The following is a 16,266-nucleotide window of genomic DNA, read 5'->3' as shown; positions in this document are numbered from 1 at the left end:
GAATAGTCCAATGGGGTTCTTGATTTTTTAATAAATAATAAGTTAAATGTAGTGAATTAGTAAGTTATGTTACCTTGTTTTACTACGGAACACAACCAACGAATTCAATCTTATCTTTTCAATAACAAACAGTTTTCCTATTGTATGCATTTCTTACTAATAATTAACGTCACGAATTTTGGATATTGAAAAAGGTTTTAACTTTCGCTAAGTTTTATATTTAGAATTACTAATTATTTCATCAAAAGATCTACGGATATTTTTTTACGAGCCCTAGTTAGCTTTTCGTAATCGACCTTAGGTCAGTTACCGAAAGGACAAATGCTAGTGATTAATACGGTTTTAAAGCGAAGCTGACGATTTATTTCATTTTTTATTTCAATTTAATTTTTTTCCTCTGCCCACTTTGTCATTTTTGAGTCAGATAAATTATGGTATAAAGTCTTTCTAGTGGACCCAGTCTAATTACACATGAGACTTCGGTTTTTTAATTGACAAAACACTTTAGCCTAAATAAGACCGACGATCAGTCGTTGCCAAATACCTATTTAAATTTCTTACAAGTAATAATAATTACAGAATGAATTGTTATTTTCAAGGACTAGTTAGGGTTTGACAAGGCTCCTAATAAAGTCAGTAACACATAAATACGTGACGTATTTACGTGATATTATAAATAAGAATATTTACGGTTTTGCATAAGGAACAGTGAATCACAACGCTGACCTCCTCGTGCGACATTACGTCATTTCTTTTCCCATAGTTGATTATGAAAAATGTAATGGCGTCGCCGGTACTTCGCTCCCCGCACCATTATTTACTATGAAGCACAAATTCGCCTGTGCGATAATCATAGAAATACATAGTACATACACATAGTAATCTCGTAAAGCGGCTATTTCTTATAAACTAAAATATCCCATAATACTATCTGTTCTTCAATAGCATCAGTCACCCACATACGCAAACCTATATGTTAGAATTACTTATAGACCATACCGTCTATTTATCCCATGTCTACACTAGACGTTAAGTTTGTTTAAGTGTTGAAGTCTTTTCCACACTAACCTTGATCTATAACAGACTACAATCAAATGAAAAACATCTCGTTATATAGCAAGGCTCGCTGTTTTTACGATGTGGAAAATTTTAGCAGCCAAGATGAATATAAAAAATATTTTACGTCTAATAATTAGAACAGTTTTCTGTAACCCACGGTCACATGTTGCATTAAGGCTTTCATTTATGAACAGTCATGTAATACCATTAGTCGAACTAGATAATCTTTGCAATTTAAGTTTTCATAAGTCTAAGTCAAAAGTTATAAGTAGAGAACACTTGAAATCAACTTTTTTATATAAAGTTTATATAAATAGCAACTAAATGTTCACAAATATTCAATAACTGCGTTGTTGATATTACGTAATAATATTAATATATTAGTATATTTTTTATATTCCATGATTTTCTTTCCATCCACAGAATAATGCAATTACTTTCGTATAAAAATTAATTTTAAAACCTAATACTCTTTCGATATGTCAGATTATTGTTTAATTGAAAACCGATGAAATAAAAAAATCATAATACTTACAGTGGTCTTTTTTATTAAATAAAAAAAAATACATCATTCTCAGTTCTATAAGTACGTTAACAATTTAGTAAACTTTTACCAAATCAACACTCCAGTCTAGCCTGAGATCAGAATGAAATGTCTAATGTGTCTTGTAGGTGTATATGGCTAGTGCAGGCGTTTGGGAGTGGAAACATCATGGGGTCAATACATTGTAACCTTAATATTATACCTACCGTTAACTTAACTAACACCTTACATTATACATCATAATTGATTTACATTTAACATTAATGTCTACCTATAATATATTATAATACATCCTGAAAATAATCCGGATTATAACAAGTATTAAAAATAAAATAAAATAGGCAGACAGTAATCTATAATTGTCACAGATTATACAAGAGAAAGGTATTTTTTTTTTTTTGCAAATAAATTACTTATCAATGATTAATGAAAACTAACGGCTAACTTGCGCATTCAAACTTTCACCAACTATTATACAGTGAAGATGCGTATCTTACTTTGTTATATAATTTGTGACAGAAACACAGCACACACAGGTCACAATTACACAAGGGGCTAACACATAGAATGGTTACAAAAATTTATATTTTAATGATTATTCATGTTTTATACACTGAATTTACAACTTACAGATACTTTGAATTTATTTAACTTCCATCATTAATAAAAATAACACATTTGCTTGGTTAATGAAAATAGTCAGATTACTTATCGACCTCCTACTACAATATTGGTAATAAGATTGGTTTTACATGATTTATAATAATGTACAGAATACTGCAACTACTACCTTGGAAGTGCATCACTGACAAAGCAATTCGGGGTTAATATTGTGAGTCCAACTGCAGCAACACTTCCAGGCTTTATTGTTATTTACCCTTGGCGGTGATGGTTACTGACGATTTAGCAGGCTGAGGTATTATTGTGATCTCATCGCTTATTTTGAGTGGCTTAAGAAGTGGATCGCTCTCTGAGGGCTTGGCTGTAGGTGGGGTTGTTTTATTTTTATCGATCACACGTTTTGCAACGACGCTGTGAGCAGAATATACATGATTCTCAAACTGTTTGTACATACCAAATGTTGCTGTACAAACTGTACATTTATATGAGAGGTGGGCAGGCTTGAGGGTCATGTTGTGATCTCTGGACACATGATTGAGCAACTTCCATTGATAAACCCTACCACAGACTGGGCATCGGCCAGCATCCTTACCCTTATTAGCTGCTTCTTGCATAGAACTCGTAACCAGACCATGAGACCCAAGCAAGTGTCTTTCAAGCCCTTGGTCTGTGAAGAACCTGAATTGACACTTTTGGCAATTCAGGGGAGGTCTATTGTATATCATCTTAGGATGAATTTTAACTTTATGTATCCATTGCATATGGTTCCTTAACTGTTCCAAGTCTTTGATGTAGCCATCACATATTTCACATATCACAAAGGTCGCTTTAGAATTGTGAGTAGAATTCGACGATGAAGGCTGTGGAGCCCGTGGCAAAGGTGTAATCGATATCTTAGGTGTAGCTGATTGATTGCCTTGATTATTTTGCATGATAGGATAGTTTGAGATAGTTGTTCCACTTGGAGGATTGTTGTGCATGATCATGACACCACTTCTAATGATAGGAACTCCTGCGACCGGAGCCCGAGCCGGAGCAGATAAAGGCGGGCGCCCTCTCGGTCTGCCAAGTACAGGCATACTGGGAATGACAGAATTTGGCAGATTCAAAGGAGGTCGGCCGAGAGGGCTCATTCCAACTTGAGATCTATTGAAATTAGATTGATATGGTGCCACAGCATTATTACGTGCTCTTGTAAGCTTCGGTATTTTCGCTGGCGGCTCCCACTCGATAGGCGGTCCCAGATTGTACTCAGGCTTAAACTTTTTAGCGCACGCTATAAGATGGCGGGCGAGTTTCGTTTTGCTGTTATCCTCAAAGTGACAGCTGGGACATTGCTGATAGGCTGGTGCTCTCTCTAATCTGCCTCGTATGTTGTGCTCGGCTTCCATATGGTATAATATGTCATGTGGACTTCGGATTTCGAAAGGACATGTATTACATTTGTAAATATTGTTCTTCATGTGAGGTGCTTCTAAATGATGGGCCATTACTAGAATTGATTCTGTTTTAAAACTACAAAATTCGCATCGTTTCTGTTCAAGAGCGTAAGGAGCGTTAAGTTTTTTACTGTAGGCCAAATTCTGTGTAAGTGACGCTATAGCACTTTCAGTCGCTTTAGTGCTGCGTCCAGATTTCTTTTCTTTGTAGAGTTTTCGATTTTGTGTTTTTAACAAATCCGTCTGAACATACTCTTGAACCAAATTTATACCAATATTTATGAAGAACTGGCCTAAGGAACAATCAAAATAACTATCAGTTTTGCCAGACTTCTTCATGATGTAACTTACAGGATCATACACTTCTTCTACTGTGTCATCCTTATCCTTTATGACCACAGTATCATCATCACTCATCCCTTCTTCTTCAGACTCAGTTGATGACTCCCCATCCCAGGAATCATCATCGTCTTCAGTCCTACGTTTCTTCTTCTGTTTCTTCTCCAGCTTCTTCTCCTTAGCTGCTTCTTCAGCCAACTTTTTAGCTTCATTTTCACTTCCCATCTCATCCTCAACCTCCTCACCCCTGGCGATTCTTTCTTGCCTCAATTTATCCCGCTTATCTTTCTCTACTTTCTCCTTTTCCACCTTTTCTTGGTCTTCTTTCATTTTTATCTCCTCCAGCTCCTTGCCCAATTTGTCTACAAACTCTCTGAAGGGTTTTACAGAAGGCTTTTCATATACATAGGGTACAATAAATGATGGGGCCTCCACAACAAACATGTCATCCGTCAAGGAAGGAAGTATATTGGGTTGGGAAGTGACTATGCTACTGTTCTGTATTTGTTTAGAAGAGCTATTACTTTTACTACTAATGGGAGTGATTGTTGTTCCTCTAGCGGCAATACTCTGACACAAATTCTGAGCATCTATAGCACTAGAGTTTATTTTATTCGGCATTTGTGTAGAAGTCTTCCCAGATAAAATTGAATTTGTGTCAATAATAACAACAGTTGGTTCCTTGTTTTGTTCACCATCATTTAGATCTGATTTATTTCCCAGCTCTGCCAAACTTTTAGTGTCATTGATAACAATTGATTTATTTTTATTTTGCTGGCATTGATTCAATGGATCCTCGATTGTCACTTCTTCAATATCAGATTCCTCTCCTCCATTTTCACAGGGCTGTTCCTGCTTATCTTTCTCCCTATCTTTATTGCTCTGCTGTGAAGCATCAGAACTGTCATTAGAGTCACTACTAGAATTAGATGATTCATCATCATTAGTCACAACACAGTCATCCTCATCACTGGTTATCTCGTGGACTTCGGGGCTCATGGAGCCCCCGTTTTGGTTCTGTGAGTCATTTTCATTTTCGTTTTCAGAGTCACTGCTTTCTTCCTTTGGTTGGCTTCCCTGTGATGTATCATCATCTCCTTCGGTGCGCTCATCTGTAATTTCAAAATTTACTTTAAATATAAAACAATTCTAAATTGTTTAATTAAATATATAATCCTGATATTTGTGACACAAATATAATTTTGAAATAGCAAATTCAGTCATGTAGCTTTTGGTTATTAGGTTAATTATGTTTATTTGTTGAAAGCCACTAAAAACCTGCACTTTATTCTGCATTTAAACTCACAAATTCTTAACTAATTATTTATTATTAATTGTAATGTTTGTTAGTATTTAATTAAGGCCTACAAGAGTTTTACAAAATAAAATCATTTGTTAAATATCAAATTATCGTTTACCCTTTAAAGATGAAATATAATATAACATTACATAAAAAACAAATTTAAAATGAAATACAAATAATATTGATTAAAAGCAAACAATAAGCAAACGCGAAAAGACGATGCTTGAACGAAATTTAAGTTGAAAGTAAGTTCTATACGCTGACTATGTCTGGCGTCAGCGTTCACCAGACGCCAGAAAGCAAAAAAAAAAGTAGTACATAATATTAACCTAACGTAATTTAAGGTATACATTTAACCTAAAAATCGGTGTATTACGAAAGGAATTATAAAGTTTTCTATATTAGACCTGCTAATCATATACTTTCGTAAGTTATGTAGCGTCATTAAATCATGTGGAGTAAGGACCGCCATATGGGATTCCATGGCATTACTCCGAAAACATAGTTCCTCAAGTTTGATCACAAATATATTATAACACACGAAAAAGTTAGTAATTATTAACGTATTTATAATAATTCTGTACCTGTAGCAGTAGATATAGACATTTTCCAGAGATTTTAAACGAAAAACCAAAAAAATAGCACAATAGCACAGTAGCGGAAACCAAACCAAATCAAGCTGTCAATTTAAAAGGTTCTTAACAACGTCATTTTCTGGCCATAGAAGAGACGCGGTGTTTGATTATTTTATTCTATGATCAAAATATTATGAAACTAATATTACATTACAATGACCATAACTTTCTGTTGTAATTTTTTTCTGATTTTTAATGCGATTTACTAAAAATTTGTTTTAAATAAAATATAATTTTGTTTCGAAAACCGACACAAAAAAGACCTTTCTTAAAAAAGTAGAAGCGAAAGAGATCTCAGAGGGGAAAGGACGCGGAATTCTAATGAATAGATTATATATGAAAAATAACGATAGAGAATAGTGAATCGTTAGACATGTTAAAAAAATATTATATTGACAAAACTTTTATAATAATATTGTATACATTTAATATATTTATTTTTATTAATATATTTATTACTTTTTTAAATATTGGAACGTTTATATTTTTGCTAATCAGCTAAATATCGAATGTTGCAGGTATTCATATAATAGTAAATTTAAAAAATCATTTTATTGTCATATATGTATATTTATTTGTAATGAGTTGAGAATCTCATCTTGAAAAATGTTATTTAAATCTATATTTCAAAATATTATATGATTAAAGAGAGTATATTTAATCTAATTTATTTATATATTTTGAATTTCCTGAACTTTAAGGATCTAGTTTAATTTTTGAGAAATAATTTGAGAATATATATTTTTAAATATTCGAATCTATGGTAAGCAAACCGAAGTATAAATGATATATACCTTTACTCCTCAGACATATTATAATGAGTATGTTGGAAAGGGACAGCCTTACAATTCAACTGAGGGTTTAATAAAAAAGCATTAAATTGATAAAAATATATTTAATTATTAACGATGTTAATTAAAACAATAAATATAAAATGAAAGTATTGTTTACATAAATATTGATTAGTCACACACATATAATATTAATCTTCTTCTTCGACAATCTCTTCAATGAGAGCTGAGTCAGGTTTTCTAATAACTCCCATCACCTCTGCCTCTGCCAAACATTTTTCTGCCAACTCTTTAGTTCTCTGTTGCTCGACTTCAGTTAATTTTGTTAAGGCCATCAATATTTCCATGATATCCGTTTCAAATATTCTACTCGAAGTATCTACATCATCTTTAATGATATTGTGCAGCATATAAGTACCTCTATATTGTATTTCATTATTAGGATTGGCTAGTAAACATCTCAATGTTTCCAACCAAGACTGTACATCAAGCAATTTCCTGCAGCATATTTTACTCACAGTTGTCAAAATACATAATGCACCGACCGCTGCCATCACTGTGTCCACATCTTCCTCTTGACAAAGTACATACAGATACTTTGTTTTATCGTTTTTGCCCTCATAAGTCTTCACAACTTCCTCTGATTGGACCAAATTACACACACATTGTGTTGCAGCTCTTTGCAACATCATATGATCTTCAAATAAGTAATGTTCTATTTTCGAGAGACCACCCTCTTTCAATATTCTATTTCTTGTTGTTTCATTCATACCTGCTAGATTACAAAGGGCCATGAGTGCTTCAAAGTTTTCTAAAGCTGTGCAATCTGGATGTAGTAGGGCTATTAATGGTCTAACTACCTCCAAATTCCTCTGTCCAGGATAAGCAACTTCTGGGTTTATTGTTATTCCGATTCTTGCCAATGCCTGGGCTGCTTGTTTCTTTCCATTGTTAGTTCCTTCTAATGCCATTGGTATTAATACTTTAGCACCACCTTGCTGTACTACAATACCCCTTAACTCTTGCAAGCTGCATAAAGCATTAAACACCCTTGCTATCAGCTCTCTTGAATTGTGACTCTCGGTTTTTGATAATGCTACCAGTCCACTTGTTACGCCGGCTTTGCAAAGTATTGTTAATCTCTTGTTGACGAAATCAGGATCATCTAGTTCATGTTGTTCAGGAATGTGATGTTTAGCAAATTTAGCAAGTTCCAACATTTCCGGCATCACTTCCTGTTTTTCATATGCGTTGCATAAGTTGACTAAGGTTGTTACTACACCATATAAACAGGATTGATCCCCGGACTTTGCCAATTCAATGAGTGCTTGAATTGCTGGTTTGTCATCTACAAGTTTTTCTTTTACATCTGCATCCAATGTCAAGTATGAGAGCCCTTCGGCTGCCCACTTTCTCATATCTTTATCTTTTGCAGGGTTAACCAGAAACTTCCTACAGGCTTCTGCCAATTTTTTTGTAGATCCGTCAGCAAACGGGCGAATAGATGCATCATCACCACCAAAACTGCCGATCTTGCATAGACCAACCAGGGCTCTGACTCTAACAGCATCATTTTTACAGGAATATAATTTTTTCAAAATATCAACCCCTTTGTTTATAATGGTCCGTGCTTTGTCCTTCTTTGAGGCAGCGGCTATCAGACACTCGCAGGCAACCTTTTGCTGTAATGGATCTTCAGTTTGTGCCATCACCAAAATCATATCTATTATGCCTTCTTTGGAGATAACATAATTACCAACATCCAGTGGTCCTCTTAATAGTGATGTAATGGCCACAGTTACTCTTACTTTAGACTCAAGGTCAGGAGAAAGAAGTTTATCCTTTATAAATTCATCAACATGGCCATTGAAGTTGTCTCTTGCTTGATCATAATACATATTTTCATATACCCTGGCTAAGCACGCTGCTGCTATAGTTCTTGATGAATCAGTGATATTCATGGCAGATTCATATTTATAGTCTTCCAATTCACTACAAACTTCAAGAAGCCGCTGTAAGCCTCTTATTTCCACAAACCGTTCAGCCCAATTAAGAGTTGTGAAGTGACAGTTTCTCATAATTAGCTCTATAATTGCATCTCTGGCCTGTCCTGTAATTACTCTATTAGTGATAGAGTAGGTGAGGCATGTTAATAATGTGTCTATCTCACTCTTGTACTGCTCACATAAACTAGGGTCGGGTTTAGTTTCTTTCTTTGTGTCCATACCAGAAAATGTATTTAATATAACTTGTAGACAGTACTGACCAGCATTCACTCTCTCGTCGTAATCACTATCTATGATTTCTAAGAACCAGGGTATACCAACTGTTTTGATTATATCAGTAGTTCTATCAACACTTCTCTTACAGAGCTGACCAATCACTCTTATGCAATTAACATAAATTTCTTGATTCTTTTCAATCTTCAGAAGCTTTTGTATTTTATGTACAACACCATTTTTCATCATGATGTCAGCGCCTGTAGATTCCTTTGCCAAAACTATTAAGTTTGCTACAGCTTTTTCACGTTTGCTCTTATCTTCACTAATATCAAAAGCTAGTTTGAACATTTGCTCTACTTTATTACTTGTTTGAGCAGCACTTTTTGCTCTTTCTTGAACTACAGTGTATAGACGACCTAACATGGGTTGAATTGCTTTATTAGATGGATCAACAGTTAGTATAGTTTTAGCATCTCTATATGCCTCTTCAAAACGTTCAAGGCTTTCCAACGCCTGAGCGCGCCGAAACAGAGCCTTGGGATCTTCAGGCACAATTTGTAAAGCTTCATCGCAATCCTTCATTACCATTTTATAATCTTTTAACTTGAGATAAGCCGCCGCTCGGTTTTTCAGGTAGGTGGATAAATCTCGAGAATCTTTTTCAGCTAAATTAATAGCTTTGCTATAAAGAGATATGGCTTCTTCATACTTTTCACTCTTAAAGGCTTCATTACCTTGATTTTTAAAACTCTCCGCCTCTTTGGAATTAATCATCGTTTAGTTTTCAATGACAATTTATATTGCACTAAAGTTTGGCTCGAATCACATTAGTTTTTATATTATTAGTGAATTTTCTAGCAAAACCTCGCACATGCTCGAAGATCCAATTTAAAATAGAACATTTATTTATAACTGGGCTACTGAAGAATACGTCTCATGTTATATACGAATAAAGACATTGAAGTAAATATGACACTGACAAAAAAACGTCAGTGTCTTGTTTATTATTAATAATGTTTATATATAATTTTGTACTTACTATTGTTAAATTATAAAAAATAATATTATATAATTAAACTACCAATTTTTTATTTATAATTTTCTAGTAAGGTATGACTACATTCTATAGACATTTCTGGCTAAAAACAATCCAAATCTTACTCATTGTGCAAAGAATTTCATACGTTTAAGTTTACAATAGGAAGACAAAAAAAGAATTACTTATTTTACTTACTAGGAAACTTAGTTATTTAGTCAAAGTTTTTATAATCTCATATTTAAAACCAGCCATCATCTTAAGTATGCGCCTCTAAAGTATTGAACATAATTTACTTTTACAATTTTTTGTAATTCTTTTTTTAATTACAAAATATGCTCACTCTTATAAACATATCATGAGATTTTCTATATATTTAGTTCAGAGGACTATTTATCTTACATTTTAAGCAAATGTGCAAATATTTTTATTTTTTTTTTCTATATAGATTTTTTAATACATAAAGTATAGTAAATATGGAATAGTTCTGAAAATGGGATATATATTATTAAAAAACTCAAACAACAAAATGTTTAGTTTTATTCATGTATTAGAAATAATTCTAAAATGATGTTCCATGAAACAATACATCACTGATAGTCTAATCTATGGGTATAGCTTTATTGTACCAGGATTGTCTATTACTTTTTATTCTTTTAGTTTTATAATCTATAGTAGAAAACATATTACCGTGTGATCCCTTGCTGTATTCTTAGAAATATTTCATAAAATACAAACTATAAAATGTCAGCAATAAGCTTATTAAATCCTAAAGCTGAATTCGCTCGCGCCGCCCAAGCTTTAGCTGTAAACATCACAGCTGCGAAAGGAATTCAAGATGTAATGAAAACTAACCTCGGGCCGAAAGGTACCATGAAAATGTAAGTTACTATAAAAAATGCTACCATTCTAGATGTTTCTACATAAAACTTAACATTTTTACTGTTACCTATCTTTTCAACTATAAATATGAGGCTTTACTTTTGTAGTTCCATAAATAGCGACGTTTTAAAAATCATGTGTTTCGGACCGGATGCGTAATTTTTTTTAATTTGTACAGGTTGGTGTCGGGGGCGGGGGATATCAAGATAACTAAGGATGGGAACGTTCTGCTTCATGAAATGCAGATCCAGCATCCTACCGCGTCTCTGATAGCTCGCGCTTCCACAGCTCAGGACGACGCCACAGGCGACGGCACAACTTCCACCGTGCTCCTCATTGGAGAACTGTTGAAGCAGGCTGATATTTATATCAGTGAAGGTTAGTGGAAAAGATTTACTTACCATTAATAAGACATGAGACTTTCCTGTAGACTTAATATATGTATAAAAATATTATTTTTAGGACTCCATCCAAGAATAATTACTGAAGGTTTTGATGTAGCCAGAAACAAGGCTCTTGAAGTTTTGGAATCCATGAAAATTCCTATTGAGATCAAAAGAGAAAACCTCATTGATATAACCCGTACAGCTTTAAAAACTAAGGTATATATTTAAATTTTGTACAATATAAGATTTGTTCCTTCTTAATTACAATATTTATGATATCATCAGGTACATCCAAGTCTGGCTGAAGTTTTGACTGATGCTTGTGTGGATTCAGTACTGGCTATTAGAGTTGAGGGTAAACCAGTTGATCTTCACATGGTGGAGCTGATGGAAATGCAGCACAAAACCGCTACAGAGACTATACTTATAAAAGGTATACTTAATGATACATCACATTTATTGTTATTATTATCACATTAGCACATTATCTTTACAAAAAAATCTCTAGGACACAGTAATCTACAATTTCCAGGAATGTAAAGGAAATGGTATATAAATTGTTATAATATTCCAACAATCTTTTCCAGGTCTGGTAATGGATCATGGAGCTCGTCATCCTGATATGCCGAAACGTGTAGAAAATGCATACATCCTGACTTGCAATGTTTCACTGGAGTATGAAAAGACTGAGGTCAATTCTGGCTTCTTCTACAAGTCTGCTGAAGATAGGGAGAAGCTTATTGCAGCTGAGAGAGAATTTATTGACCAACGAGTCAAGAAGGTATGCAAATATAAAAATTTTGCAAAATCTTATGCTAAATTTGTACATTGTGTGCTGTACATTATTATATATTTATCAAATAACTATTTTCTCAGATTGTAGCTCTGAAGAAGAAACTATGTGACGGCACTAAAAAATCATTTGTGGTCATCAACCAGAAGGGTATTGATCCCCTTTCATTGGATGTACTTGCAAAAGAAGGTATCATTGCTCTGCGTAGGGCTAAGAGACGTAACATGGAGCGTCTAGCGTTGGCCTGCGGAGGCATTGCTATGAACTCTGTCGATGATTTGAGTGAAGAGTGCCTCGGCTATGCTGGTCTTGTGTATGAACATATTCTTGGAGAAGAGAAATACACTTTTGTAGAAGAATGCAAGAATCCACAGTCTGTAACCATCCTAATCAAAGGCCCTAACAAACACACACTCGCACAAATTAAGGATGCCGTAAGAGATGGCCTTAGAGCAATCAACAATGCCATTGAAGACAAATGTCTCGTACCTGGAGCTGCTGCTTTTGAAGTGAAGGCTAACAACGAATTATTGAAGTTCAAGGACACGGTTAAGGGAAAGTTGCGTTTAGGCATACAGGCTTATGCCGAAGCATTGTTGGTGATTCCAAAAACTTTGGCCGTGAACTCTGGATATGACGCCCAGGACACCATTGTGAAGCTACAAGAGGAATCTCGTTTGAACCCTGACCTTATTGGATTGGATCTTAGCACTGGTGAAGCGATAAAGCCAATTGATTTAGGCATTTACGACAACTATATTGTTAAGAAACAGATCCTTAACTCTTGTTCAGTTATCGCTAGCAACCTCCTCCTTGTGGATGAAATCATGAGAGCTGGGATGTCCAGCCTTAAGGGCTAGAACATGGCATTATAATTAACATATTTCATTTTCTTTCATCATTAATTTTAGTATAAAACTTGTTTAAATTGTATTCCAATAATACACACTAATTCTAAATGTAACCGCTTTGAAAGCTTAATAAAATGAACCACACTAGTTTAATATTTTATTTATATCCTTACATAACAACATGGTAAATATATTTTTTTCTTAACAAAGTTATACAAAAGAAATTTAAAAAAGTTCATTAAATGCTGTTAAACATACAGCCACTGACTAGACATTTCATTGAAGTAAACAAATTTCAAGAAATAATTTATCACATTATGGAACAGAAAATACATTATTAAAAAACAATCATTTTTGTGATGAGAAATATAATAAAAACATTAATTAATGAAGCGGTATTTTTTTTTTTTTTATTCTCGTAATATAACAGGAACGACTCCTACCACATATACTTTTTCACTATGACACTAAGTCATACATCTAATAATTATAATGAGTAAATGCTTTAAGAACAACACCAAAACAGTGCAGAATAACATTACATAGACTTGAAAGCCTACAAATCTACCGTGACACCTACATACACTAATAAAATTTTGGCAAACATTTCAAAACGGACAAATAATCTGGAACTTCTATTAAGGTAAAAGAGAAGTAAACGTAAACATTACGTGTTTATAATCTACACCAACAAATGCGTTAAATTCATACAAAATAAAAATTCGAGCCACGGAAGCTTTGACAGTGAGGACAGAGACAGGTACATGAACTATTCATCCTTCTTAACGAGGGCGGCTCGTTCATTCATGTCAATGATTGACAGGTTGACGGAAGCCACAATGCCGTGGAGAACGGATATGGCCGCCTTCACTACAGCCACCGGCATTGATACCAAAGCCAGTAGTTTGAACAAACCGATACCAAACACTGAAACAAAAGTATCATTTAAATAACATACATTCCATTGAGAACTGAAACTTTTAGAACCAAAGAAAGAATATATTAAGATATAATTATTATAATATATAGAGTATTTCTGAATGGCATTAAAGTTTTTCCGTCATCTGATTGTAAAGAAAATTATAACATATCAATGTAATGGCCATCATAAGTTGAAAATATATTATATATACATTAAGGCTACATTTTAAAGCATACACTCACCTATTGGACCAGAATAAAAGTGCATGACATAGAGGGCAGCATAGAACATTTCGTTTCCGGCACACATGAAGAATAGTACATTTTTGTTTGTATAATACAAGTGCATGATGGGATTCTCCGACATATCAACAAACTTGTGGGACGTCCTCCCTTGCAGAGTTACAGTGTGGAGGTAGAGCCAGTGGCAGGTGATGTCAATGGCCAAGGAAATTTGAAACCAGAAGGTATACTTTGGATACAAGGTAGCCAGTGTCATCATAAGCCCGGCAGTTCCCGCTCTGTCTGTTAGCTGATCGAGCATTGCTCCAAATTTAGTACCTGGTGGAATTCATTAACATCATCAAAAGCTAAACAAACTAGTACTGCAGTCATATTAAGCGAATAAATCAATATTGTTGTGTAGTACAGTTTGGAAAAACATTATCAACATTCAGTTCAACGTCATAAAATGATATTTCAGGGATAGTGCTAAAAAAATTAAGGATAGTGCAAAAAAATATTATTCCCCCTACCCATTTCCCAGTCCCCCCTACACATTTTAGAAAGAAAACTAACTAGAAAAAATTTCTATTACTATATAAAATATATAAAGCCGGTTTAAGTATTGCATTGTAAGCAAACAGGACTTCAAGCTAGTGTGTTTTAATATCATTACCTTTCTTTTTCAATACTAACAACTTTAGTTACTAATTACTTTGAATTATTCCAAATTGAGTCTTAACTTTGTGTTGAAAATTTTAAAAGTGTCCGTTTAGTAAGTCATTATGATTATCAATATTAAGACTTAACATATAATTTTATTATTGTTCCATACTCGTTTTTGTGTCAAAAGTATTTAATTTATTTATACTAAGACAATATATATATGTGTGTGTGTATTCAATTTACAATTGTCATAAATGACATAATATATAAATATTCTTCAAACATTCTAAGAATTATTAAATTTTCAATAGCATATTGGAGGCATATTTTTAAATTGGCGTTTGAAATTAAAATCAAATACATGAGTATTAAGTGGTACATCATTTTCAGTTTGTGGCAATTTCTGTGCTTGAACCATTGCAACTAAGATATCCGATCAAGTTTTCTTTGAAGGCAAATTATCTCAGTATGCGACTTCATTTATAAGTCGCTTGTGGGTCCGATTTTGCTTTATACTAACGATAGTCCTACTTATAAAGGATACAACAGGTGTAGCTATAGTATTTTTATATAAGTAAATATTAAACGGAAAATAGAAATAAAATATAATTTTGTTAAAATCTAATTATTGATAATAAAATGACTGTGCTATAGATCTTAACAAAAAATATACATACATAGTAATCCAAATAATCTTTATTAAATTAATATATAGATTTATATTGAATCTACACGGAGAAGTGAAGCTAGAGGTGAGCAGTCAACAGTAGTAACCTACTGGTTGGAGGTTTTTAAAATATTTATTGTACCCATTATTTAAGTAAGACGCAATTAATGTTATAGAAAGATTTATTCAACTGCTCTTATTAATAATGTTATATACTTACGCCTAACAAGAAAACAATATCATCAAATTATTTAATATCTGCTATATAGATTTTTTTTATATTGTAAAAAGTTCTGAAGAAGTTAGGGACTTTTAAAAATAAGTAGTAGTAAAATGTACGCTTATAATCTCGGTCAATAAGTAATTGGGCGTTTACCTAATTAAATTATGCGAAAGATACACCATTTACTTACTTTGATTAAAGTATCGGGCAGCATGTCCGTCGAAAGCATCAAGTAAAGCTGATGTAACGTAGCAAGTACACGCCAAGATGCAGTGTGTCGGCATAAAATAGAAAGATATAATTGCAAGGATTACTCTCGCAAAGCCTGAAATAAATTAAGTAAACAATGAAATGACGTCTCTCACTAAAAAGTCAATACATTAAATCATTATTTATATCTACCGATCAAGTTAGGAACGAAAAGAAATATGTTTTCCTTGGTTTCGGACATTTTAAAGTTAAATTAAACACAAATACACTAAACTTATAATGAGAAATTTAAATGAGTGAGTGAATTAAATTTGTCTAAAACACTCTTCTATCAACTTCAATGAACGATGATAATGGATTACGCCAAATGAAAACATTGTTACCATCTCTAAAAATACGTTTTCTCCTAGAGCCAAAGTTAAAGGTATCTAGAAAGGCCATAGTTACTTCGAAATC

The 16,266-nt window shown here is 33.4% G+C and overlaps 4 protein-coding genes across 4 annotated transcripts; 1 reads left to right on the top strand and 3 right to left on the bottom strand.

Annotated features, from left to right (window-relative positions):
- Positions 1-1,586: 1,586 nt before the first annotated feature.
- Positions 1,587-6,140, bottom strand: LOC116777427 (MOG interacting and ectopic P-granules protein 1-like). The gene is made up of 2 exons (XM_032670963.2): positions 5,890-6,140; positions 1,587-5,114 (listed from the first exon to the last, which is right to left on the bottom strand). Exons 1-2 carry the CDS (start codon positions 5,909-5,911, stop codon positions 2,473-2,475), a joined length of 2,664 nt encoding a protein of 887 aa, XP_032526854.2. The 5' UTR covers positions 5,912-6,140; the 3' UTR covers positions 1,587-2,472.
- A 675-nt stretch (positions 6,141-6,815) lies between these two features.
- On the bottom strand, positions 6,816-9,880 carry LOC116778135 (protein unc-45 homolog B). Its single transcript, XM_032672040.2, has one exon. The coding sequence runs from the start codon at positions 9,725-9,727 to the stop codon at positions 6,923-6,925; it is 2,805 nt and encodes a 934-aa protein (XP_032527931.2). The 5' UTR covers positions 9,728-9,880; the 3' UTR covers positions 6,816-6,922.
- A 770-nt stretch (positions 9,881-10,650) lies between these two features.
- LOC116778136 (T-complex protein 1 subunit zeta) lies at positions 10,651-13,048 on the top strand. Its single transcript, XM_032672041.2, has 6 exons — positions 10,651-10,870; positions 11,050-11,249; positions 11,334-11,473; positions 11,543-11,690; positions 11,845-12,038; positions 12,134-13,048. Exons 1-6 carry the CDS (start codon positions 10,734-10,736, stop codon positions 12,908-12,910), a joined length of 1,596 nt encoding a protein of 531 aa, XP_032527932.1. The 5' UTR covers positions 10,651-10,733; the 3' UTR covers positions 12,911-13,048.
- LOC116778137 (CDP-diacylglycerol--inositol 3-phosphatidyltransferase) lies at positions 13,046-16,167 on the bottom strand. The gene is made up of 4 exons (XM_032672042.2): positions 16,003-16,167; positions 15,791-15,925; positions 14,066-14,383; positions 13,046-13,828 (listed from the first exon to the last, which is right to left on the bottom strand). Exons 1-4 carry the CDS (start codon positions 16,049-16,051, stop codon positions 13,671-13,673), a joined length of 660 nt encoding a protein of 219 aa, XP_032527933.2. The 5' UTR covers positions 16,052-16,167; the 3' UTR covers positions 13,046-13,670.
- Positions 16,168-16,266: the final 99 nt, after the last annotated feature.

This window comes from Danaus plexippus, chromosome Z, assembly GCF_018135715.1.
Source record: "Danaus plexippus chromosome Z, MEX_DaPlex, whole genome shotgun sequence".
NCBI lineage: Eukaryota > Metazoa > Arthropoda > Insecta > Lepidoptera > Nymphalidae > Danaus > Danaus plexippus.
Note: the sequence above shows the minus strand (reverse complement) of the source record. Positions and strands in the feature narration are given on the sequence as shown.

Bases quoted from the DNA above. Each gene is read 5' to 3' on its own strand.
- LOC116777427 (XM_032670963.2), bottom strand. From the start codon at position 5,911: ATGTCTATATCTACTGCTACAG. The intron at 5,115-5,889 runs GTACAGAATTAT...TTGAAATTACAG, and splicing joins GTCTATATCTACTGCTACAG to ATGAGCGCACCGAAGGAGAT.
- LOC116778135 (XM_032672040.2), bottom strand. From the start codon at position 9,727: ATGATTAATTCCAAAGAGGCGGAGAGTTTTAAAAATCAAGGTAATGAA.
- LOC116778137 (XM_032672042.2), bottom strand. From the start codon at position 16,051: ATGTCCGAAACCAAGGAAAACATATTTCTTTTCGTTCCTAACTTGATC. The intron at 15,926-16,002 runs GTAGATATAAAT...AATTTATTTCAG, and splicing joins TTTCGTTCCTAACTTGATCG to GCTTTGCGAGAGTAATCCTT. The intron at 13,829-14,065 runs GTGAGTGTATGC...CTTTTGTTTCAG, and splicing joins CTTTTATTCTGGTCCAATAG to TGTTTGGTATCGGTTTGTTC.
- LOC116778136 (XM_032672041.2), top strand. From the start codon at position 10,734: ATGTCAGCAATAAGCTTATTAAATCCTAAAGCTGAATTCGCTCGCGCC. The intron at 10,871-11,049 runs GTAAGTTACTAT...TAATTTGTACAG, and splicing joins CCGAAAGGTACCATGAAAAT to GTTGGTGTCGGGGGCGGGGG. The intron at 11,474-11,542 runs GTATATATTTAA...TGATATCATCAG, and splicing joins GTACAGCTTTAAAAACTAAG to GTACATCCAAGTCTGGCTGA.